Genomic DNA, 16931 nt, shown 5'->3' on the forward strand with positions numbered 1-16931 from the left:
AATCGCCATGGCCAATGCGCATAATCATTTCATGCGCTCTGTATCTCAAAGCCATATCAAGTATCTCGGTTGTAAAATAGTTGCTATTGAGCACAACATTTTGTTGAAAAAAAACTATACCTACAGAAAGCTGAGAACATCCTCTCTTCAACTGTGACAACATTAGTTTTGTCAGCATTTGGATTTTAAAATGTTATAGAATCAGAACACTTTTTTTTCTCCCGGAGCATTTTTTTCTTGGGAAAGGAGAGAGAAAGAGAGTGGCTCATTCGACACAGAAGCAGACCCCTGATGATAATGTACTTGAGGATAATGTACTTTACTGTAGGCTTGGGCGCAATCCAGATTTTCATACCGACCTTGTGCCATCCTGGGATTTTCGGTAATACCAGCACTGAACACAAGGTGCGCTATTTTCAAACCCCACTGAGCCTCTGTAGTCCGAAGGTTAACGATGCTAACAAGTACATGTAAAATCTAGGGCTGGCCCCGACCCCAAAATATATTGGTAGAAAATATCCAGATAAAAATAAATATCCTATAAATCACATTGACTACGCATTTTCTGTCTGCAAGGAACTTGAAACATTGTATCAACTATTAACTTGGGTCCAGCCAGAAGCTTGTGCTAGCAAACTTGCAACATGGTATAAAATATTCTGGGTCCTCAGAGTTTCCGCCTGGCATGGTTTTGTGAGGTGACCATGTAGAATGTGCAGCTCGCACCGATGCGACCAATTAAAAATGTAACTCGCACAGCCAAGTCAAAGGGTTGCAAAATGTGACTAAATGGTCGCAGTCTGGAGCCCTGCCTAATGGGCTGAGCAAAGAGAGGACAAAAATATCTAGTTAAGACCAGTTTCTAGTTTTCCAATAACGTCTTTTCATAATATGTCTTAACATTATTATGCTCTGGTATAGTATTGTTGTGTTTATTGGTCATAGGGATCAATATTGTAGCTTATACAATGTTAAAGCCCTGCTCAGACCCCAGTTACCCCTTGTATCAAGATAACTGCAGGTTAAACCCAGTTGTCATACTCATTGATGGAATGCAACAGCATTTCCACTTTCAAGTGGCTGCTAGGTGAACTCAGCATTTTGTTGCCCACAGAAATGTTGTGTTAAAGAGGTGGGGGAGGAGCAGAGTAAGGGGAAGGAGGGAGTGAACCAGTGATTAAGCCTGTTGTGTAGGAGAGACACACACACACACACACTGAAAAGCAAGCTGCAGCAAGCGCCTGGAAGAGAGCTTCACCAACTTACCGCTTCTAAATCCCCCCTTCCCCTCCTGCTAATTCCTTATATGGTCAGGACAGACACAACCTACCAGGCAACTTTTCCATGTTATTTACATTGTTTACACAGGAAAACAAACAGAGAAAATTTACAACCCCTTTGAATGCTCACTAAGACAAGAAGTGTAGTGGAGGTTTAGGTTCATCTGTGTTTGTGAGACCCAGTTTCCCACATTGCCCTGAGAGGGAGGGGTTGGTCAACCTGGGGAGCTGGTGCCCTTGCCTGCTTCCAATCAACCACCAGCTGCAGGCTGTGGTGCTGAATAATGTTTTATTTCCTGTCAACCCCCCCTCACTACACACACACACACACACACACACACACAGTACACACACACACACAGTATACACACACACAGGGCTGTCTATCTCTGTTTGTGGGCAACTAAAAGATCAGCCTGTCTTCCAACTGAAGTGCCTAGCCGAGCTGATCCAACAGTGCTATGTGCAGCGTGAGGCCCAGCTTTATGGCACAGTTGAGTATGGTTTGTTTCTGTTTCGAAGACCTTGCTGGGAACAAAAGCTCTTCAGTTACATTTACCAGACACTCTTATCCAGAGCAATTAGGGTTAAGTGCCTTGCTCAAGGGCACATCGACAGATTTTTCACCTAGTCGGCTCGGTGATTAGAACCAGCGACCTTTCGGTTACTGGCACAACGCTCTTAACCACTAAGCTACCTGCCGCCCGTTACTCACATGTATGTGAAATGGGAACATGTACGCTTATATGTTGTTAATCAATTTGTTGGGTTATACAGTAGATCGTTTTTTTATCCCTACTGACAGAGATTTAAAACAATATGCATTTGTGCACTGTGCATGTGTGCTAAAAAAGCTTCAATTTAAAGTAACGCCTCCCGAGTGGCGCAGCGTTCTAAGGCACTGCATCGCAGTGCTAGAGGCGTTACTACAGACCCGGGTTCGATCTCGGGCTGTGTCGCAGCCGGCCGCGCCCGGGAGACCTATGAGGCGGCGCACAATTGGCCTAGCGGGTTAGGGGAGGGTTTGATCGGCTGGGATGTCCTTGTCCCATTGCGCTCTAGCAACTCCTTGTGGCGGCCGGGCGCATGCACGCTGACTTCGGTCGTCAGCTGTACAGTGTTTCCTCCAACATATTGGTGTGGCTGGCTTCCGGGTTAAGTGAGCAGTGCGGCTTGGTGGGGTTGTGTTTCGGAGGACGCATGGCTCTCGATCTTCGCCTCTCCCGACTCCGTACGGGAGTTGCAGCGATGGGACAAGACTGTAACTACCAATTGGATATCACAAAAAAGGGTTAAAAAGTACTACAAAAAAATATATATAACAAAATAAAATTTTTAAAGTGACAATATACATATATGAAAAAACCAGCAGAATCATACTGTTGTGTAGACAAATTCTAGATGAGACAGTCTGGTTTAAGTTTTCAGTTTAAAATGTAGTGTGATCGTACTTTCTATTAGGGCTGAGACACACCAGTAGGATTGCCAAGAGTACTTAGCACCTCCAAACAGAGTGTCGGCAGTCAATCAGTTTGTGTTCACATAGCACAGACCTTGAAGCCGACAGCCTTGTTAAAATGCTCCAAACCAGAAGGTGGCAGTAGCGTTGCATTCTTAAGCTTAATTTCCCTGTATGTGTTGCTTTGTAGGTAGCCAATGTTAGCTAACTAGCTTGCTGCGCGAATGTTGCTATTGTTGTAGAAACCCCTTGTTGATACTAGCCAGATGGCCACAGCTAGATAACTTACTAGCAAGATGACAAAGAAACAACTTAATTCCCTCTACATAATCCCATACTGCCAATGCCAGCCCATAGCTACATTTTTTGGTAGCTAAACGGTTAGCATGTCATTCGCTAGCTAGCACAACATAGCTAGCTAGCCAAAGACACTGCACTAACTCTTGGCAGTTAACACAGGCAGCTGCTTCATGGAAACTAATCCATTGTGATTTAATTATAATGTCAAAACTACAGGTAACTGCTAAAATAAAGGAAACACCAACATAAAGTGTCTTAATAGGGCGTTGGGCCACCATGAGCCAGAACAGCTTCAGTGCACCTTCGCATAGATTCCACTGTGTCTGGAACTCCATCATTTTGTGTTTTGTTGATGGTGGTGGAAAAGGCTGTCTCAGGTGCCACTCCAGAATCTCCCATAAGTGTTCGAAATCTGGTGACTGAAATGGTCATGGCATATGGTTTACATTGTTTTCATTCTCATCAAACCATTCGTGACCACTTGTGCCCTGTGGATGGGGGCATTGTCATCTTATGGGGGCATAGCAATGGTAGCCAAAATAATGGCCTGCCCAGCATTTTTATACATGACCCTAAGCATGATGTTATTTGCTTAATTAACTCAGGAACCACACCTGTGTGGAAGCACCTGCTTTCAATATACTTTGTATCCCTCATTTACTCAAGTGTTTCCATTATTTTGGCAGTTACCTGTAGCTACAGTGGCCAGCTAGCTAGCTTGGAGTAAGTATTTAGTGTTGTGTGCATTGTGCCTGTGCACTTAGCTAGCTACTATCCCATAGCCTACATTGCATATGAAGTGTGACTGGCTCATTTAGGAAGCTGCAAGGGGGTGGATGATGTCACCGGGAAAGTAGCCTATTTTTTTCTTATTGTTGGCCATCCTTTCCGCTCCCCACTCGTGCTCTCTGATTGGCTCAAAGTACAAACAAATTACCGGCAGGGAAACCGATTGTACATGTAGAAACGCTAGCAAATGTCGTCAGTCAGACGCTATCTGCAGGTGGCCCCCAAAACACACCACGCAGTCAGCAAGCGAACGAACGTCAGATGATCGGCAGATCAACATTCGGTGCGGTGTGTTCTCTCTTAAAGTCTAGATGTTCATTCTGTTTAACAATATGACATTAATGTAGTGGTAAACCACTTTTATATTCGAGAGGGGAGGCTGTGCGATGTCTGTGCTGTATAAATACTTATCTGTTAAGACCAGGCACCTCAATGAAGTTTCCATTCAGGCTTATGCTTTCAAAATCCTTAGTGGAAGGTAAAAGTTCCACAGTGTCATTGAATAAAAACGATATTTATGTGAAAGAATGGATCAAGTTCCATGCTTCCAGAAGACGACGTGTGTTTGTGTGTGTGTGTGAGCGAGTGTGTGTGTGTGGGTGAATATGAACATGTGTGTGTTAGAGAGAAGGAGAGTTAGTCCCCTCTGTGTGCCTGGCTTCAGTTTGTTGCCATCATGGCTGTAATCTGAGGTACGCCATGCTTTAAAGGGTAGGTAGCATAAATGTAACCACATGTAACATATGGATTTGCATTAGTATACGCATCAAGTCCCAATGCAAAGTTACACTTCGTGTCATGCCGGAAGTCACGCCGGAAAATGTTTTTGCGGGGTGTGACGTAATATGGAGGACCTGGCAAACCAGCCTATTCTCTATAATGTTAACTCCAACAGAAATAACTTTAAATGTATAACTTCAAATTAAACCAATCGTTTGCACTCATGACTACTGGTTTCAATTCCATTTTCAGCCAACTTACAAGCAAATACTTTATGAATTTGTTACAAATCAGCTTGCAAGGTTTCTAACCAACTAGCCTGCTAACGTTAGCCCTACCAACATGCTAACATTACGTTAGCACTGCATGAGTAAAAGCTGGTGAGTAAACTCATGCTTCCTACCCTTTAAGAGGAGCTGTTTCCATCATGGCTGTAATCTGAGGTACACCAGCTGTTTAAGGTGGTCTGAACCATAGTACAATAAAATGAGACTCGTTTGTAAATATTTTAATGATGAACAAATATTTCTCAGCTGATCTGCTGCTTAAATTGACTTATATACATTGAGTGTACAAAACATTAGGTACTAGAATTTTTGTTACGTTCGGTACTTCTGTTCAAATGTGTCTCGTGATTGAGAGGATCAAGTCTGTATTAACGCAACGCAAAGAAAGTGCCTGCTCCACTTACTCATTCATTGCTAGAGCTGTCTGGGCTGCTGTTAGCTCCCCACTCATGCTGCACAGATGTTAACATACTTAAATAATGCAACACAACATGTAGAAATGTTGAAACAATGTCCATAAAGGCTAGAACACTTTTACAAAGCAAAACAATACCAGTAGCTTCCAGCATTAATTGTAGGCTAACTTTCTTTGCTAGCTTACAGCTGAATTCACTAACCTAGTACTTTGTGATCATTTTTGTCACCGAAAACTTTATTAATTCATTTAGTCTCCCTCGCCACCAAAGCGCATTAACTTCTTCGTCTCCCTCGCCTTCCGTCTGGTTTCCACTAGATTCCATAGCCACAAAGTCAGATTCCACAGCCTCATCCTGCCTCAAACTATGTCATTACTTTCTTAAAGAGACAGCGCACACTTTTATAAAATAAGAGATTGCTTCTTCTATGCAAATGTTGTTGATCAGTACAATAAAATAAAAATGTTCTCCAAGCAGTTGCCAATAAAATAAATTGAAAAGATTGTTTGTCATCTGTAGCCCCATGAAATCAGCTAAAACAAGCTCAATAACTCAATGCATGCACACATTCCTATTGAATAATATGCATTCACCTGTATTGTGAAAATACCTAAGCTACATCTTGATTTACCCAGTTTATCAATTGTCACAATCGTTGAGAGACGGGTCAGACCAAGGTGCAGCGTGGTATGCAAACATGTTTATTTAATACTAAACACAAAACAAAACAACGTAACGTGAAGTCCAAGGCTATACACAGAACAAGATCCCACAAACATAGTAGGCAACTGGGCTACCTAAATATGATCCCCAATCAGAGACAACGAGCGACAGCTGTCTCTGATTGGGAATCACACCCGGCCAAACATAGAAACACAACTCTAGATCCTAAACATAGTAAACATAGATTCACACACCCTTACTCCACAAACAAGAGTTCCATACGTCAGGGCGTGACATCAATAGAGATTTACCATTCAAATAAATGATTACCATTATGTTATTTTGTAGTTAGATTGGTAAAAACAAAGTCAAATTGATTGTATAATTTATTAATGAATGCATACATGGCTGTCTCAAAAAAATGGACATACAATTTTTGTAATGTAATGATATTGAACTCTAAAGATGCCCAACAATTGAATGGAGCAGTAGCTGAGTCTGATCAAGATTATCTGTCTAGATCAAGTGCCATTCTGTGACTGGGTCTTCTTTTTTTTGGTGGTATCGTTTTGGTATCGAGTATCGTGATGGTATAGAGTATCGTGATACTAAACTTGGTATCGGTATCGAAGTTAAAATTCTGTTATCGTGACGACACTAATTGTGGGTAGTTTAGAAGATATCCGTAAATAAGTTAACAAATATGTAAAAAAAACATAACTATGTTTGTAGTTATAGGTAACCAGATCGTGACTACAACTAAGTTACTAAGTCTTTGACCACACTGTGTTGTTACTTTGGTGAGTAAAAACTCATGCTTCCTACCCTTTAAGACAAGCTGTTGAAAGTGGTCCATCAAAATTAGACTCATTTGTAAATATTTTAAACATGAACAAATATTTCTCAGATGATCTGCTGCTTAATTTGACTTATATACACTGAGTGTACAAAACTTTAGGAACACCTTCCTAATATTGAGTTGCACCCCCTTTTCCCTCAGAACAGCCTCAATTAGTTGGGGCATGGACTACAAGGTGTCAAGCATTCCACAGGGATGCTGGCCCATGTTGACTCCAATGCTTCCCACAGTTGTGTCAAGTTGGCTGGATGTCCTTTGGGTGGTGTACCATTCTTGATACACATGGGAAACTGTTGAGTGTGAAAAACCCAGCAGCTTTGCAGTTCTTGACACACTCAAACCAGTGTGCCAGGTATCTACTACCATACCCCATTCAAAGGGACTTAAATATTTTGTCTTGCCCATTCACCCTCTGAATGGCACTCATGCACAATCCATGTCTCAACTGTCACAAGGCTTAAAAATCCTTATTTAACCAGTCTCCTCCCCTTCATCTACAGTGATTGAAGTGGATTTAACAAGTGACATCAATAAGGGATCATAGCTTTCACCTGGATTCACCTGGTCAGTCTATGTCCTGGAAAGAGTTCCTGATGTTTTGTACACTCAGTGTATTTTGAATGGGATTTCTTGTTCTCCCCTGTTCAAATATCCCTTGGATAGTTAGAAATGTTGGGTTGTTGAATGAGGCCTTGAAGCTCTCATTTGTAGCACTGATGCTTTTGAGGATTTGACAACACTCTTTTGTTCACAATTGTGCTTGGCCCCAAATATTGAAGTGAATGATTGGATCGTCGTACCTTGACCCACAGCAGATGTGTGTTTGCACAGTAGCGTGCGTGTGTGTGACTGTTTGTGTGTGTATATCTGTGTGTGTGTGTACAAGGCGGCCACACTGGAGTACTGGGGTGCCTGCCAGCAGGCCTCAGAGCGTCCACTGCCAATTAGACCCTTTATTTGTTTAAATTTCGCCGGACTGCGAGGTAGTTAGACATTCCAAGCTGTGTTGCTGCCTGGTGTCTGACGCTGCAGAGGACTGCTCTGATTGAAGACTGGGATTTATAGGGTTTTTCACTGTGGTAATGGCCCTGGTGTATCGATGGCATAGCCAGAAGATCTACCAGCTGGTTTAACCCAGGGGACTAGCCGTGTTGAGAGGTATGTTAGGCACTGGGACCGAATGAGGAAAAGGCTGGCTGGCTGGCTGTGTAGTGGGCCTCTATTTTCTATCAATCAGATTCAAATGTGCTGGCCATATATAATGATATCTGATCCCTACAAATAGGGTTACATTGGACCTACAACCCTCCAGGTTCTCATTTATAGAAGCCGTGAACTTTACCTACTGCAGCTACACACTAGATCAGGAAAGTAACACACTGCAGGTTGTAACAAAGTTGCATTCATCATCTCCAAATGAACATAAATGACATAGATGAAGTAGGCTACAACTTGTTTGTTTAGAATAAGTGTGCATAACATACATTTTAGTTGACTTGGCTTTTTAATGTCAGGGATGCTGCAACAGCACTGTGTCCAGTTACAATCTCTCCACCGAAGGATCGTTAATACACATTACATTTTTTCTCTAATTGAAGTGGACATTTTTATGGTGCACCCACTCCTACTGAGTAAATGAGTCCATTGACAGAGCGTGGCAGGGGCTGTTACCTCCAGAAATTAGCCTGCCGCTGCGGGTCAGTGCTCTGGCACTGGGAATAACAGCTCTGCAATGGGAGCTTTGTTTATTTATCTCCCCGGGTTCCACAGTTCTCCTCTCAGGACCTATGACCACCCCCTCAGAAGGAACCGGCCCCCTCTTTGCTCCCTCCCTCCTTCCACAGGCCCAGGAGTGACTGTGAGGCTGAGCCAAACCAGGGCCTTTATTTTTGGCCTGTATTTATGTGCAGTGTGGACCTTTTGTTTTTGAAGGCAGGTAAAAAAAAACTCTAACCACAATGTTGAGCTGTAGTTGGGTCAGTTGCCAAGTAGTGAATTTCCTTTCCCACAGACAGACTAGTCCTGCAGCCCAGTCTACGAGAGGAGCCTGAATGGTGGATCATAATAGTTCACCACTATGCCCTTTGGGCTGACCTATGCTCCTGTTTCTACATCACACAGGTATATTTGTGTTAGTAGTGTTGAGGAGCCCCAGCTTTGGCTCAGGGGATTGAAACAACAAAGCCTTGTTTTCCATAGACCTTATTAGCTTCATCTGCTACTCTCGGAGCAAGACCCCTTCACTGGAGGCGGTTACATTTGCTCTAAACTTGTAATCTGAGATATGGCAAACTGTTTTCCTCTGGTTTGCATTTACAGAGAGAGCCTCTCCATGCTGCTTGCTCCTCTCTTGATGCACTGAAATTAATTATTCAGTTTGGTGGTATGATTGCAAAACTTTCAATTTCATTGTATTGCAAAGGACAAAAGAAGGCATTGAATGACTGTTTGAGTGCCTGGGCAGAAAGAAAATGATGTACCCAGCCTCTGTTATTCTGTGTCTCACTCTGTCTGAAACATGATTTATACGTTTTTCTCATGTGAGGACACATTGCAATAGTGTGTCACGATCAGACTAGTTGTTTCATTGTATCATCCAATTCAATATCCTGCCAGTTTTCAGATGGTATCTCAGTCTCAGGCCGTTCCTGTTAGGACTAGAGGCCTGTTGCTGCTGGCTCCCTCTTCTGACAGTAGCCCTGTAGCTCCTCCCACTGTTATCAACAGCTCTGGTGGGATGTTTTGTCATCCAGATTTACATCTCCTCAGTTATGACATTACACATGCTCACAGCTCAGATAAGACAGCACTTCTACTTGCTATGTAATCTCCTTGGCACAAGAGGAGTAATGTGCTCAGAAGCTGCAATGTCTCACTCCTCTTATCAGAGGATCATACTTTGTGTGTAATATTCCTTAAGACGCTTCTGGATTTCATTTGGCCTGACATCCAATCTGATGGATTGGATTACCATCAAGGGACCTATAACTTTGAGAGAATCCAGGATGCTCATCCTCCACCCACACTGGATTGATCTCTGCAAGTTTTTCAGGGCCTACAGCGCAGGTTTAGAAGCAGAATAGAGAAGGGTGTGCTACTGTCGCAATGTTTTGAATGGCATATTCTGAGCCTCCCACTAGAGGAAGTTTTGAATGAGTGTGGTTAGAAATAGGCCATTTACCAAGATACACCGTGCTAATCTCATGAAAATCCACTATTCTCCTTGGTTCTGTATATCTAGGCTAAAATATTCACCAGGGTAAAATGACCCCCAATTCCGTGCTCTTGGGTCAGCATCATTCACACTGTGTGGCCCTACTGCTCAGTGCTCTATGCTGGTCTATCAGAAGTAAAGCAGTGTTTTTGCTTGCCTCAAAGCTCCTCTGTAGCGCTGGCATTGACTTTGGGGCTTAACTGATGATTATGTGCAGATTGCTGCATTACTGGGAGCTACTGTTTGGGTCTGCTCTGTCCTTAATAAGAGAATGTTGACGTTAAGATTGGTTGGAAAGGCTTTGCTTCCTCAATAGTCCGAGGTGGTTTCCTACTCTTTTATTAAGAGGCTTTTGGGGAGGGGAAGGGCTGTGAAATGAATGCCTTTCCTATATTAAAAGGATTTCTGAAATATTGTTTTGAAAGCTCCCCACCATGATGAAAAAGGCAACCTCAAAATGTCTGCCTGGTGTTTTTCACCAGTATGAAGTTTGTGCTCCCTCCTTCCTTGTCACTGCATCACGCATAGTCCTACCTTGTCATTAACATCCTTTCAAAACACAGACTGGTACCAATACAGTACACACTGTCTCTTTACTCTGTGTAGACCAAGAGAGGGTGTGTATGAGTATGGAATAGCGGGAAACCAGAAACTGCTATGTGTGTGTGTGTGTTCGGTTACAACTGTGGGTACTAACCTAAGCATCTGTTTTCCAGAAGATGCTCAAGCTGTGGCTGAGGTGCTGCCACCACTGAGGCATCGTCAGTGTGCTGAACGGAGCGAGCAGAGCAGTCCTGACCTGGCAGTACACGAATGGCCCAGGGAAGCCACCAAATTGACATTCAGGTTTTGCACGACCTGCGGCAGAAGTTCCCTGAAGTTCCAGAGGGTGTTGTGTCCCAGTGTGTTCTGCAGGTGAGTCTGGGGTATCCTTCTTTCCAATCCATAGGTTTTACAAAACAATATATTGTTCTGATATATCACAAATGACTGATTTGAAGCTTCTCTTTTCTTCAGAACAACAACAATTTGGACGCCTGTTGTGAGTACTTGTCTCAGGTGAGCCCGGGCTACTTGTACAGCGAAGGAGGCAACCTCAACAACACCGACGACCCCAGCTTCATCAGGCTCCGCAATCACATGACCCAGCTGAACCTGGGCCTGCAGTCTCAGTTTCAGAATGTGCATGCGGCCCCGGGACAGGACAGCCTGAGGATGAACGGCAGCAGGACTCTGTCCCACAGCCTGAGCGACGGGCCCCTCCAGACAGGACAGCCCCCCAACAGTGACTTCTTCCAGCAGGAGCCCCAGTCAGCCCCCGTGCAGGTACCCTCCAGCCTCAATGTGTTTGGCGTGATGGAGCCCACGCGCAAGCCCCAGCCGCCCCAGCACCTGGGACTCTACCAGCTGGGGGGCAAAGGACAGTCCATGGGCCAGCATGGCCAGCAGACGCCCCGCTTCAACCCCATCACCGTCACCCTGGCCCCCAACATCCAGACGGGTCGCAACACCCCCACCTCTTTGCACATACACGGCGGGCCCCATACACAGTCCGGCCTGAGCAGTCCACAGGGTAACTCTATCTACATCAGGCCTTACGTGACCCAGCCCGGCGGTACGACCCGGCAGAGCCAGCAGCAGCAGGCGGGTAGGGCCCAGTACAGCCCCACCTCCCAGGCCCAGCAGCAGATCTACCAGATCTCCCATCCCTCCTCACTGCCTGGCTCCTGGACAGGCCCTTCCTCCCAGCAGCACCAACACGGCTCCTCACATACCTCACAGCACCAGTCACAGGGCCACCAGACCTCCCATGTCTACATGCCCATCAGCTCCCCCACCAACCCACAGGCCCCCTCCTCCATCTTCCAGGCCCCCTCTGGAGGTCAGACCTCCTCCTCTGGTGCCTCGTCCTCGGTTATGCCCTCCGGCATGTCCTCCTTCAGCCAGTACAACATCCAGAACATCTCCACCGGACCGCGCAAGAACCAGATAGAGATCAAACTTGAATCTCCTCAGAGGAGCAACTCCACCACGACCACGGCCATGCTGCGCACCAGCAGCAGCCCCCGCTCCAACTCCTCCACCTCCTCCTCCTGCCCGTCATCCTCCTCCTCTGTCGGGGCAGCCCCTGGCCCCACCACTACCCCCCTGTCCATCGGAGGCCCGGGCCTGAGCCGCAGCCAGCCCACTGTTTACATCTCTGCCAGCCCGCCCACCTCTGCTACTACAACCCCCTCTGACGAGGCCGTCATGGCCCCATCCGGCTCTCGCTCCCAACCCAAGTTTTACATTACTGCTAATAACGATGATGGTGGAGGCAGAAACCCCCCAACCGTCTACATCTCTGCTCAGCCTCCTCCGCACGGGTCCCAGGGGGCCCGGAATATGGGGGGCCAGGTGAGCATGGGCCCCGCCTACATCCACCACCACCCACCCAAGTCCCGTGCGTCTATGGGAGGGGGAGGCGCGGCCACCTCGCCCCGAGTGGTGGTCACCCAGCCCAACACCAAGTACACTTTCAAAATCACAGTGTCCCCCAACAAGCCCCCTGCAGTGTCCCCTGGCGTTGTTTCCCCTACCTTTGAGGCCACTAATCTTCTTAGCCTCCCCTCGGACCACCATTTTGTGGAGCCGGAGCCCCATCATCTCTCAGACCCGCTGTCTGCACACAGGGAGAGGCCCAGCGAGCCATGCAGTCTCAGCATGGGTTCAGACGACGCAGCATACACACAAGGTGAGACCGGATCAGGGTTATCTGTTAGCTGCTTTGCTTTGTCGACGGTCACAGTCTATCATTAGGAAGTATAGACACTCACCCACAAACACACATCCGGATACAGTTCGTTGTGCAATTGTTAGGTTGAACTATGGTATCCCTCAATCACATGACAAATAAGTTGTGCAACAAAAGTCAAGTGCCCAAAGAGACATAACATCCACTTACACAGTACAATGGTTGAAAGAGCCTGCAGGAACTTTTCAGAGTAACTTTCCCTCACAACAATAAGGAATAGTATGCATTTTTGTCCACCAGTAGTAAATGCTTTTTCCACTGCGTTCTGCCAAGAAAGTAATTTGACTCTAGCGTATCGTTTATGCCTGGTTTTAACTCGGATTTCCATAATATTGACACTAATGCATTTTTTAAGCCAAATTGTGTAGACGTTTGTCTCATTAAAATCCTCTTGGTCTTAAAACCCTGCTTCATCTAAGCCTGATTTGAGGGAGTAGATTAATTGTTAAAGGTGACTCGCATAGGGAGGGGTGTGATTGGAGCATGAGTCAGCTGCAATAATGCTGGGTTTGCGCAGACTGCCCTTTGACTGCGGGCAATGTGAGTCAAATGTGTTGGAGCGCAGCGTTTCCTTTTTTGGACTTTTGACTGGATTACGTGTGAGTCAGTGCCTGTGGCCTTTGATAGACGCTCACTCGCTGCTGCGACTACCGTGGGGCTTCTTCTCTCTCTCCCCGGACCTGAGCCTGAGACTTCTGTCCCCTATCTTTCACTGCAGCCCTCTCCATGCATTCCTCTCTTGCTCGAATGCCACTCCCAGCTCTGCTTGGCCTTGGGGGGTGCTGCTGCCTGGAAAAACACAAAGCCTACTTCTGAGTGTTGGGGGGTATTGTGTTTGTTGTTTACTTTGGTCTTTCTGTGTAGGGAATGAATACATTTCCGCATAGCATATAGTATGTTATCAATGCGTTATAAGACAATGTAACGCTTCCTATGAAGCGTTTTAAGCAAGGTTTTTCCCAGGATCATTGTTCACTCCCCCAAAAGCCCTTTCTAAAGTAGGCCATGAAATGAAGAATGATTATGCTACTGTATGATTCTTACTCAGCCCACCGCACGTAGCATTATTTCCTGAAGGGAAATGTATCTTGCTCTTGTGGTTCTTCAAACACACCATAAGCCTGTACTGTAAGCGTCTACTTCAGCTGTCAGAGAGAAGCCATCAGTCTGTCCCCATGTCACATTGTCACAGTGTTAATGTGTACTATGTATCTTGCAGCCCTGTTGGTTCACCAGAAGGCCCGTATGGACCGGCTGTGGCATGAGCTGGACTTGAAGAAGAAGAAGCTGGAGAAGCTAAAAGAGGAGGTCAACGAGATGGAGAACGACCTGACCAGGAGACGGCTAGAACGATCCAACTCCCAGTCCCAAATTCCCTCGGTAAGTCCCCACAGACACTACTCTCCCACAGACGGATACTACAACGACTAGAACATCAATGTTCCGTTCCTTGTGCAGTAACTGTATTCACGCATTTCGTTTTTGTTTACTACATATTATCTTCATAAATGGGTTTGTCATGTTTTACACATTGGTCAGTCTTAGTAAAGGTCCATGGCAATTTGACTTGACAATTCGCTCCTGAGTCCCATGGTGTATTTTCTAAGGAAACCATGATTCTTTGGGGCAATTCATAAAACACACACACTTCCTCCTCGTTTTTTCACCCAATGTCAGGTTTATGTTAAGCATGCAGCTGTGAGTTTGTTGAACTACATCAGACCGCAAATCAAGTGGTGCTCTGAGTTTTCTGTTGAATCAGCTGTTTTTGTCAACTATCACTGTGTGTTAGTCAGGGCAGGAAAAAGAGGACGTGGAAGTTAAAAGCCTGGAGTTGAACTCAGTAGCTCTTGTGTCGTGTATTCTGTGTATTCACTAGGCCAGGGAGATCTGGAGATAACTCTCCCCCTGACACTGTTAACCCACTTGGCTCCATGCACCTCCATTGACTTATTACAGGCTTGTGTTTTGTGTCAGTACAGTACAGCATGTGCCGAGGCTCTCAGTCTCTCTACTCCTCCACTGTGTCTCTTCAGCAGACCATGCTGCTGCCTGTCTGTCTGTCTGTCTGTCTGTCTGCCTGCCTGCCTGTCTGTCTGTCTGTCTGTCACTGGCAGTTTTTATGACCCTGTTTCCTTCTCTCTTATCAGATTGAGGAAATGCAGCAGTTGCGATGCAAAAACAGGATACTGCAGATCGACATTGACCTTTTAACCAAAGAAATCGATCTCCTTCAAACAAGAGGTAGGAGGCTCGGTTGGTTTTGAGGGTGTGCTTTGTCAACGTGCTTGTCAGTGTTGTGATGAATGTGACACCAGCTGCCTGTGTGGTGTGTATACGTGTGCTGTACGTCCAGTGTGTTCGTGGTGTTTTAACATGCAGTCTTTGTGATGCTTTTAGATCGCCTACTTCGGATAGCCCGGTCCTCATGTTTCATGTTTAGTCGATTTTCTATATGTTATGATGGGTAGCTCTGTAGAGAGAGAGAGAGTCAGAGAGGGGAAACTAATGTGGAATATAACAGAGTGGGGAACATGACCTGTGTCCAGTACAGCTGTACAGTAGTAGGTCTGTCTGCCTCTGCCAGGCCTGGTCTGGTCACATCCCCTCGGCACACGCAGTCAAGGTGCTGCCATTGTAATGTTAACTACCAGTTGTTTCCTGAATTGCATCCTGTTGCTGGTTGGTAACAAGGGATTTATAGCCCCCCTGGCTGCTCTCCACGGCTGACAGGATTCATACACCAGCTAGCACAGTCACACAGGGGAATGGAGAAAGAAAGGTGGCTCAGAATTGAATATGGCTTCTATTCAATAGACGGATTTGTGAAGAGTAAAGCGTTATGGCTTTGTTTTCTGAGTTCTTTATTTGTCTTTGTGTGTTAGACTGCAGTCCCTTGCTTTATTGGTCTGTGACTCATACTCAGTTGTTGCTGTATGTGTGACTGTTGCGTGTATGTTCGTATGCTATGCATACTTATGCTCACTATTTCAGTTTTGCTTATGATGTCTCTGTCCTGTTTGTCGTAGGACCACACTTTAATCCCAGTGCCATTCATAACTTCTATGACAACATTGGATTCCTAGGTCCTGTCCCACCCAAACCCAAAGGTACTTTATGTGTTGGTAAGTTTAGGAAAGGTTGCATGGTCACCTCTGGACAACCTGACCCTCTTCTGCTTCCACTTCCCCTCTCTAATTTCTTGGTGTTAAACTTTGTCAACTATGAATATCTATTGGTAATGGGGCTTTAGATCTGTATTTCTATCAGGTGTTTATTTCTGTCTATCTGGGTAAAGTCTGCATTGATTAAATGGTTCTCCTCACATATGCTACCTTCATCCTAAGTGTTTTCATTCTGTATCTGTAAAACCTGCCATTGTTGGTGTTTTCACCTCTGCATATATCATCTTTGTTTTCATGCCATTCCTCTCCTCCATCTCTTGCTTCATTCCTTCCCTCCATCCTGTGCTTGGGACCTGTCAGAGCCAGAGGGTCAGGGGACAGACAGAAGAACATTTCATGTCACCTCCACGCTAACCATGGAGCCCTCCTCTGCCCCTCCTCCCCCTGCTGCTCTCCCCCTGGGTTGGTACCTGTAGCTCTGTCTGTTTGTCCGTCTGTCCCTCTGTCTCTCCCCTTCCCTCCTTCATACTGGGTCAGTTCTGTCCTCCCACCCTGCACACCATAACGATCTTACAACAGAGGACCTTTAGATAACGTTTTGCCATTTCATACTTAGAAAGCACCATTGACCCCTAGAAAATAACTTGAGTCATCCCTTCAGCACATTTGTTGATGAGAGGTTTGCCTGTTGTTGTTATTTGAACATGTGTCAGGATTCTCTATGCACTCTGATACTTTCTTAGCACTAAAAGGGCAATCTGCAGTTGCTACATCCATTTTTTGACTTATAAACTAATGATATGTACCCATTGATTATTGAAGAATATAACTTATAAATGCCTCAGGAGCTTAGTTCAACTGTCGTACCCCATCAGAACCCAAAAATAAGCTTGTTTTACTCCAATGTAAACAAAGTACATGTAAACAAACACTATAGCCTCAAAACATGGTTAAAACAATCATTTTGATGTCATCAATGGTCAGTCCTTGCATCCATAGCTCTGTCTATGAATTTGAGAGTGGGT

The 16931-nt window shown here is 45.3% G+C and overlaps 1 protein-coding gene across 6 annotated transcripts in view; it reads left to right on the top strand.

The window, feature by feature from the left end:
- Nucleotides 1–16931, top strand: part of LOC121548996 (TGF-beta-activated kinase 1 and MAP3K7-binding protein 2) — a 75345-nt gene that overhangs the window by 55885 nt on the left and 2529 nt on the right. Inside the window, exons 2-7 of one of the 6 annotated variants that reach the window (XM_041860750.2) lie at nucleotides 10704–10902; nucleotides 11005–12721; nucleotides 14001–14161; nucleotides 14932–15025; nucleotides 15811–15906; nucleotides 16267–16368. In XM_041860750.2, coding sequence (XP_041716684.1) covers nucleotides 10801–10902; nucleotides 11005–12721; nucleotides 14001–14161; nucleotides 14932–15025; nucleotides 15811–15906; nucleotides 16267–16368 — 2272 coding nt within the window. In that variant the 5' untranslated portion in view covers nucleotides 10704–10800. The remainder of the gene's footprint in view (nucleotides 1–10703; nucleotides 10903–11004; nucleotides 12722–14000; nucleotides 14162–14931; nucleotides 15026–15810; nucleotides 15907–16266; nucleotides 16369–16931) is intronic. The other 5 variants (XM_041860751.2, XM_041860752.2, XM_041860754.2 and 2 more) reach the window with 5 other exon arrangements.

This window comes from Coregonus clupeaformis, chromosome 33 (assembly GCF_020615455.1).
Source record: "Coregonus clupeaformis isolate EN_2021a chromosome 33, ASM2061545v1, whole genome shotgun sequence".
Taxonomy (NCBI): Eukaryota; Metazoa; Chordata; class Actinopteri; order Salmoniformes; family Salmonidae; genus Coregonus; species Coregonus clupeaformis.